Source organism: Rhinopithecus bieti, unplaced genomic scaffold (genome assembly GCF_001698545.2).
Source record: "Rhinopithecus bieti isolate Rb0 unplaced genomic scaffold, ASM169854v2 scaffold_32955, whole genome shotgun sequence".
Taxonomy (NCBI): Eukaryota; Metazoa; Chordata; class Mammalia; order Primates; family Cercopithecidae; genus Rhinopithecus; species Rhinopithecus bieti.
Window position 1 is genome coordinate 2,189,105 of NW_016814423.1, and position 9,296 is coordinate 2,198,400.

The 9,296-nt window shown below is 38.8% G+C and overlaps 1 protein-coding gene across 4 annotated transcripts in view; it reads right to left on the reverse strand.

Annotated features, from left to right (window-relative positions):
* The window catches only part of NAA16 (N-alpha-acetyltransferase 16, NatA auxiliary subunit), a 74,815-nt gene that overhangs the window by 38,257 nt on the left and 27,262 nt on the right, over positions 1-9,296 (reverse strand). For all 4 annotated transcript variants that reach the window (XR_001881131.1, XR_001881132.1, XM_017850205.1 and 1 more), the window contains exon 9: positions 7,818-7,924. Coding sequence is in view for 2 of the 4 variants with exons in the window: in XM_017850205.1 (XP_017705694.1) it covers positions 7,818-7,924 (107 nt within the window). In the remaining 2 variants the exon portion in view is untranslated. The remainder of the gene's footprint in view (positions 1-7,817; positions 7,925-9,296) is intronic.

The following is a 9,296-nucleotide window of genomic DNA, read 5'->3' on the forward strand; positions in this document are numbered from 1 at the left end:
GGAATGTTTAGCAGCATCCCTGGCCTCCACACACTGGATGCCAGTAGCACACCTCACCTCACTGCAGTGACAATCAAAAACCTCTCCAGACATTGTAAAATGTCCCAGGAGGAAAAAATCCACTCCCCAACACCCTCATTAAGAAGTACTGCTCTAAAGAGGACTTTCCAAGATGGTTTTAAAACAACAGATGAACTTTCACAACAGAAATAAAGATTACCAAATCTGGTTCCACTAAATTTTAAACATTTCTATGTTAAAACAAAAACAGAAAAACCAACACAAGACAGGAAATATTTCAGGCACACTGCTAGTGGGAATACAAATTAATGTTTACAACCTTGTGAAAAACTAATTTATCCATGTTTATCAAGAACCACAAAAATGTTCATGCCCTTTACCCACTGAATTAATCTGAGAGAAGAAAATATGAGAAGAAAATAATCCTAAGCAAAGCTAGTATAAAGATATTTAACAATAATAACTTGAAAAACCAAATTCAACAATGGAGGGATGGTTCTAAAAGGTTATGTAATAACTAAAAGGGATAATGAAGATTATATAACAACACAGTAAAAGCTTATGAAACTGCTGGGGCAGGGAGGTGGGTGCAGGTAGTTCACACCTAGAATCCCAGCACTTTGAGAGGCCAAGGCAGGCAAATCTCTCAGGTCCAAGATTTTGAGAACAGTCTGGGTAACATAGTGAGACCCCATCTCAGGTGCGGTGGCTCACACCTGTAATCCTAACACGTTGGGAGGCCGAGGTGAGCAGATTACCTGAGCTCAGGAGTTCGAGACCAGCCTGGGCGAAACCCTATCTCTACTAAAATACAAAAAAAATAAAATAAAATAAAATGAGCCGGGCATGCCGGTGTGTGCCTGTAGTCCCAGCTACTCCGGAGGCTGAGGCAGGAGAGTCACTTGAACCCGGGAGGCGGAGGTTGCAGTGAGCCGAGATAGTGCCACTGCACTCCAGTCCCTGGTGACAGAGCGACACTCCAAATAAAAAACAAAAACAAAAACAAATTTTAAAAAAGCAACTGCTAGGGAGAAAAAAAAGAACAAAATTTATGGTCAAAATGACTACAGCTGCATAGATACACCACGATTAAATTTACAGTGAAAAAAAAACTGTGAAAGGAATTACATTAAAAATGTTCTTAGAGCTAGGTGTGGTGGTTCACACCTGTAATCGCAGTGCATTGGGATTCTAAGGCAGGAGAATCACTTGAGGCCACAAGTTTGAGATCAGCCTGAACAATACAGCAAGACCCCATCTCTACAAATTAAAAAATTAACTAGGCATCGTGGCACGCATCTGTATTACCAGCTACTCAAGAGGCTGAGACAGGAGGATCGCTTGAACCGAGGAAGTCAAGGCTACCGTGAACTATGATTGGGCCATTCATTGCTCTCCAGCCTGGGAGACAGAGCAAGATGTTATTTCATTTGTTTATAAAATAAATAAATAAATGTGTAAATGCCTTTAAATTGTATAGTCATGAGGTGGTTTATAACTGGGTTTTGTCTGGGCTTCCCTCCCATTTTTTAAGATCTTTCCTCTGTTTTCCAAATTTTCTATCTTGTGATTATAGCACTTTTTTGATGAAAAATTACTTCTAAACTTTTGTGCCAAGTTACTCAGCACTTTTACTATTTGAGAACATGGAAACTGATGGAAGAGTGTTACAAACTTACACAAATGCCAACAGAAAAGTGAGATAAGATTCCTTATAAATATCATCAATGTGAAAAGTTAATACACAATACATATTAGTTGTGTACCATATCAAACGGCTGGTCAAACATCTGACTCACTGTCCCACTGGACAGCTTATCTTTGAGCACTACAGAAATAATTTGTTGGCATTATGACTCAGACCACCAGCAGACTATGGTACATATAAAATCTTCTCATTAAACTGCTACAGATGTTGTGAATACTATGTTAGTCGTTTCCAGTTTTGATTTTTTATTATTGCTGTTATGCCAACTCTGGAATAGAAGGATTCTGAGCCCCAATCAAAAATACTACCAGGCAAGGTTCTTTATTCACACTTAGAAGAAATGGACACTATTTTATAGAGCCAGTAAACAATTATTCACAATAAAAGTTTGATCTGGGCTGGGCGCAGTGGTTCACGTCTGTAATCCCAGCACTTTGGAAGGCCAAGGATGGTGGATAATCCTGGCACTTTGGGAGGCCAAAGATGGCGGACTGCCTGAGCTCAGGAGTTCGAGACTAGCCTGGGCAACACAGTGAAACCCTGTCTCTACTAAACTATGAAAAATTAGCCAGGCATGGCAGCATGCACCTGTAGTCCCAGCTACTTGGGAGGCTGAGGCAGGAGGCTCGCTTGAACCTGGGAGGCGGAAGTTGCAGTGAGCTGAGAGTGCAGCACTGCACTCCGGCCTGGGCAACAGAGCAAGACTCCCTCTCCATAAAAAAAAAAAGTTTGGTCTGATACAATATGTGAGAGACTACAATACAAAACAGATGAAAACATCTGTGCACTTCAAGTATATAATAGTTATTTTCTAAAAGTAGGAGATGTTCTTCATCTTTTTTTCCCTGAGACAGGTCTCAAGTCTGTCGCATAGGCTGGAGTACAGTGGCCTGATCACAGCTCACTGCAGCCTCGTCCTCCAAGGCTCACAGGATCCTTCCACCTCAGCCTCCCAAGTAGCTGAGAGAGAAGGCACATGCCACTATGACCAACTAATTGTTTTCGTTTTTTGTAGAGATGGACTCTTGTTATGTTGCCAGGCTTGTCTTGAACTCCTGGTCTCAAGTGATCCTCCCACCTCAGCCTCCCAAAGTGCTGGATTACAGGCGTAAGCCACCATGGCTGGCAAGTTGTCCCCTTTTTCTTTTAACTACTCGTAAGAAGAAAACAGTATATATTACCAGAACATTTAAAGGTGGTTATTACCTATAAATACACAACTGATATTTTCAATGAGATGACATCCACAAAAAATTAAGTTAGAAATATTCTCACCATTATCTTCAGTAAAAATGATACTATTTCAGTAAAGCACGACAGACACTGGAATCCCTATGCTATATATAGCAACCTAAATTGTTTGTTTAGTTTAATACTACTTAACAGATTTAAGGTACATAAAAAATATCTTCTATAGGTTAACAAGGATATCCAGGACTTGAACTCATTTCTGTACCAAGCAGACCTAATAGACATCTACAGAACTCTCCACCCCAAATCAACAAAAGATACACTCTTCTCAGCACCACATTGCACTTATTCTAAAACTGATCACATAATTGGAAGTAAAGCACTCTTCAGCAAATGTAAAAGAACACGAATCACAACAAATTGTCTCTCAGACCACAGTGCAATCAAATTAGAACTCAGGATTAAGAAACTCACTCAAAACCGCACAACTACATGGAAACTGAACAACCTGCTCCTGAATAACTACTGGGTAAATAACAAAATGAAGGCAGAAATAAAGATGTTCTTTGAAACCAATGAGAACAAAGACAAAATGTACCAGAATCTCTGGGACACATTTAAAGCAGTGTGTAGAGGGAAAATTTATAGCACTAAATGCCCACAAGAGAAAGCAGGAAAGATCTAAAACTGACACCCTAACATCGCAATTAAAAGGATTAGAGAAGCGAGGGCAAACAAATTCAAAAGCTAGCAGAAGGCAAGAAATAACTAAGATCAGAGCAGAACTGAAGGAGATACAGACACAAAAAACCCTTCAAAAAAATCAATGAATCCAGGAGCTGGTTTTTTTGAAAAGATCAACAAAATTGATAGACCCCAAAGCCTCACTCAAACACTGACAATTTTTTTTAAGTACTTTTCAAAACAAGTAAGCAAATATATATCATCTCAGCAAGTCATCTGTTATGGACAGGACACCTATATTCGAACGAATAAGAAACAAAACAATATTAACTTTAACAAAATCTAACTTAAAAGGAGTATAAATATATTTTTAATAACATTTTATTCTTATTTACAAAAGAAAAGAACACCTTGATAACAGTTTATAGAAGATTCTATTTCAACATTAAAGAAAGCTGGGAAAATGAAAATTTCTCCTTTTCTTCACCAAAGATTCCTCCAAAACCTCATTGACAAAAGTAAAATGAGTGCCATTTCAAATACCTACCTATGTTTTTTAAAAAAGCTTATGGAACTTGGTCGGGTGCAGTGGCTCACGCCTGTAATCCCAGCACTTTGGGAGGCCAAAGTTGACGAATCGCTTAAGGACAGAGTTCAAGACCAGCCTGGTCAACATCATGAAACCCTGTCTCTACTAAAAATACAAAAAATTAGCTGGGCATGGTGGCAGGCACCTGTATTCCCAGCTACTTGGGAGACTGAAGCAGGAGAATCGTTTGAACCCAGGAGGCAGAGGTTGCAGTGAGCCGAGATAGCGCCACTGCACTCCAGCCTGGTGACAGAGCGGGACTCCATCTCAAAAAAACAAAAACAACAACAAAAAACACATTAGGGAATTTGTCTGACAATCACTCATTGCCTTCCACTCTACCCAAACTCTAGTTTGCCAAAAAAATTAAAATGCTGGAGACATTTAAGAAATACATTTCTTGGCCGGGCACGGTGGCTCAAGCCTGTAATCCCAGCACTTTGGGAGGCCGAGACGGGTGGATCACGAGGTCAGGAGATCGAGACCATCCTGGCTAACACGGTGAAACCCCGTCTCCACTAAAATACAAAAAACTAGCCGGGCGAGGTGGCGGGCACCTGTAGTCCCAGCTACTCGGGAGGCTGAGGCAGGAGAATGGCGTGAACCCGCGAGGCGGAGCTTGCGGTGAGCTGAGATCCAGCCACTGCACTCCAGCCTGGGCGACAGAGCGAGACTCCTTCTCAAAAAAAAAAAAAGAAATACATTTCTTGCAAATGTACTACGTTTTAAACTAACTTCAAAAGACAATTTCATTTTCATGCTACCAACACGAATTACTCTATAATATTTGGAAACTTACAAACTATAACTGTTTATCAGACTTCACCTCCTTGAAATCCTTCCTTGAAAGTTAAAATCCACCTAACTGCCAAAACAGGTTTCACTGCTGGTTAGAAATGTGCAGTTTTAAAATGGTTTCATGGGGTGCAGTGTACACTGCTCAGGTGATGGGTGTACCAAAATCTCAGAAATCACCAGTAAATAACTTATCTGTGTAACCACACACCATCTGTTCCCCAAAAACTACTGAAATAATTTCTTTGAAACTACAAAAAAAGTCAAACACAAAACTTACAAAATTTAACTGAAAAATAAATATTAAAAAATAAATAAAATGTTCTCATAAGTAATCACAGATACATGTGGCCAAAATTATTTGAGGAACAGTTCTTAGACTTGCAAATTTTTTCTCACTATACTAAACTGAGATAACTTGAGCTCAATTTTCTGCAGTTTAATTCATTTTGCAAACACACTTGGTCTTCTGGCATTTCTAATAGCATTCCTGTTGCTTGCTTTAAAATTAAACTAAAGAGACAGTTCCTATATGAAACAGTGTATTCTCAGTGCCTTATTCAAAAATATAATTTTCATGCTTTATATAAAATACCAAAAAAATGTTTAACATTTTTGTAATGGCAACTTTGGATCAATATTGGAAGAATTTTTAAAAAGTAAAAAGCCTATGCCTGTGAACAACACCCTGTGAAAGCCCCGTAATAGCTTAAGAGAAACAAATCCTTTAATGTCCACTGTAGTCAGCAGCTGCTGCAAGACTGTTATAAAAGAAGTACTCTAATTCACATACATAAGATTTCTTTTTATTTCTGACATTTTATCCAACCTTTCGTCTCTGTCACCCTCACCAAAAAGAACAAAAGAATTTTACCCAATGTTAAATAATCTAGAGAAATTATTGGCAGGCACTGGGTACACGTTTACATAGGAATCAATCACTATTTCTCAAAAAACTGACAGCAGAAACACTGCAGTCAAATAGACCATACAACAGACATTAAAGAATGAATTGTAGCCGGGTGCGGTGCTCAAGCCTGTAATCCTCAGCACTTTGGGAAGGCCGAGATGGGTGGATCACGTAGTCAGGAGATCGAGACCATCCTGGCTAACATGGTGAAACCCCGTCCTCTACTAAAAATACAAAAAACTAGCCAGGGCGAGGTGGCGGGCGCCTGTAGTCCAGCACTCGGGAGGCTGAGGCAGGAGAAGGCGGGAACCCGCGGGAGGCGGAGCTGCAGTCAGCTTGAGATCGCCACTGCACTCCAGCCCGGCGATCATGAGACTCCGTCTCAAAAAAAAAAAAAAAAAAAAATTGTAAGGGTTTTGTTTTTGTTTTTGTTTTTTTTTGAGACACCCAGGCTAGAGTGCAGCGGCCGGATCTCAGCTCACTGCAAGCTCCGCCTCCCGGGTTTACACCATTCTCCTGCCTCAGCCTCCCGAGTAGCTGGGACTACAGGCGCCCCCCACCTCGCCCTGCTAGTTTTTTGTATTTTTTAGTAGAGACGGGGTTTCACCGTGTTAGCCACGATGGTCTCGATCTCCTGACCTCGTGATCCACCCGTCTCGGCCTCCCAAAGTGCTGGGATTACAGGCTTCAGCCACCGCGCCTGGCTTGTTTTTGTTTTAACATAAATGATGTTTTATTCTAATTGGGTACTAGAGATCATCAGTTGTTTCTTTTGTTTATGAAACCTGCTGCCACCGGTAGGAAAATGCCAATCAGCTATATCTCTAACTGATATTTCCAACATTGTATTATTCACAATCAGTGCAAATTTACAAATTATTATGAATCAAAGCTAAATAAATAAAAAATGAAAGAAGCTTAACTAAAAATTGTTTTAGGATTTCTAATAAAATCTTTTCCTTATCAAGCTAGTAACGTTAAAAAACTGACTACAGAAAAGACAACAAGATTTCAGACTTTAATAAGAAGCAACACTTGGAAATAAAAGTATAACTTGCTTTCTATTAACTTTTAATTGTCTTTCTAATTTAAGACCAAGATTTAAGTGCCTATTTTCTTAAAAAAATTTTTTTTTAAGACGGAGTCTCACTCTGTCACCCAGGGCTGGAGGGCAGTGGTGCGATCTCAGCTCAATGCAAGCTCCACCTCCCGGGTTCCTGGCATTCTCCTGCCTCAGCCTCCCGAGTAGCTGGGACTACAGGCGTCCACCACTATGCCAGGCTAATTTTTTTTATTTTTATGAGAGATGGGGTTTCACCATAGATGGTCTCGATCTCCTGACCTCGTGATCTGCCCACCCCGGCCTCCCAAAATGCTGGGATTACAGGCATGAGCCACCGCGCCTGGCCTATTTTCTAATTTTAAAAAGCAGAAAGACAATTCTTTATTCAAGAACTAGCTAAATCTGTATTTATTAAAATGCAGCCTACTGATTAAAACTAGTAATTTATACCAGTAATTTGACCAAATTGCATTTTACTGTTGCACTAACTCAATTATCCAAGCTCTAACTTTAAAAGCATGCATAACTAATTTAAAAATCCATAACCGTACCATAAAATAATAATCATAGAATAAATATATACCTTTGGTAACAATGTCAAATTTAAAATGCTACTAAAAGAAGTATACCCATTAAAATAAACAACCTTTATAATTTTAGTGCTTTCATAAACCCTCTTACTTTGATATTACTTATACTACAGGCATATAATTTCAGTACATTATTAGACTGAAAGTAAAGTAACATATACTAAAACAGAGAAAATGATTAAGTAAAAGCACAATTATTAACATGGACATCTACAATTAGTAAAAAGACTAAAGTAAAGATCTTGAATAAATACCAAATGGGTTACCTTTTCTGTATTGTAATATAAAGATTTCAAAGTAGTAAACAAGGGTGGGCAGCCTTTACTGAAGTTAACCCTCAGGAACTTATCCATTAGTTCTCTAAATCTTTCACCTAGAAACAAAAGCATACTTTGTTATTCTTTGGTTCATGCAAACAATTCTTAAAATGATTTTCTAAGTAAAAATAAAGCTCCCTCCTATCCAATTTATAAACCCAAAAAGTCATACAGTTTTAAGTAGAGTAAAAGTTATCAACTATCCATTCTGAATTTAGCACAGTATCAAATATCTTTCCTAATCTCTCACTGACTAGCACACTTAAGTCTACAGCTCAAAACCCTGCAATATGCAAAAAGCACTCTGCAGCAGACTATTGTAACCAGCACTATATTCAAGCGATAGCCAAAAGATCTTTTTAAACACTAAGTTGGTATTTACAAATGTCTTCCCAAATCAGCTTGTCATTTACTTCAACATTCATTCATTCATTCCACAATAATGTGTCAAGCACCTACTACATGCCAGGCACTGTTCCAGGTATTGGGGATATAGCAGTGATTAAAATTTAAAAAAAAAAAATTAATTCTACCCTATAGAACTTAACATCTCAGTGAGTGAGGCCAACAATAAAGTAAATTGATGTTAGACATCAGACTGAGCCCTGGGCATTCTAACATTAGAACTAAAATAAACAACCTGTTTGCAACATCAAGTAAATAATTCTTTCATTGCTAAACCCCTACAAATGATTTTTGTCATCACCATTTGAAAGCAGAGAGTATTCAAAGAATTTTAATTTTAAATACAGAGATACAAGAACTTTCTGACAGTATGGACTAATACATAAGCACATGGATTTACCTAATCATTTGGGGAAAAAAAACACACATATATGTCATGAACGATTTAGCCTCAAGTAGGATGATTGAAATGACCTCCTAAGATTTCTTAATGAATCACAACACTGCACAACAAAATCTAACAACCCAAAATGGTTATTTTTATTCGTTGTGACTGACCATGTTGAACAAAACATGCATGCATACTCAATATAATTAAATGTTATAAAAAAATTTAACTCCATTAACTATAAAGACTGTATTCAGATAATCTCTAATTTCTTAGTAGATCATATACAATATACTGGGGTGTTTTTGTTTTTGTTTTGAGACAGAGTCTCATGCTGTCACCCAGGCTGGAGTGAAGTGGCCTGGTCTCGGCTCACTGCAACCTCCACCTTCCAGGTTCAAGCAATTCTCCTGCCTCAGCCTCCCAAGTAGCTGAGACTACAGGCGTGTGCCACAACGCCCAGCTAATTTTTGTATTTTTAGTAGAGATGGGGTTTCACCATGTTGGCCAGGATAGTCTCAATCTCTTGACCTCATCATCCACCTGCCTTGGCCTCCCAAAGTGCTGGCATTACAAGTGTGAGTCACCATGCCTGACCAATACTTGTCTTTTGAAAAATCACAGAGGCCGGGCAT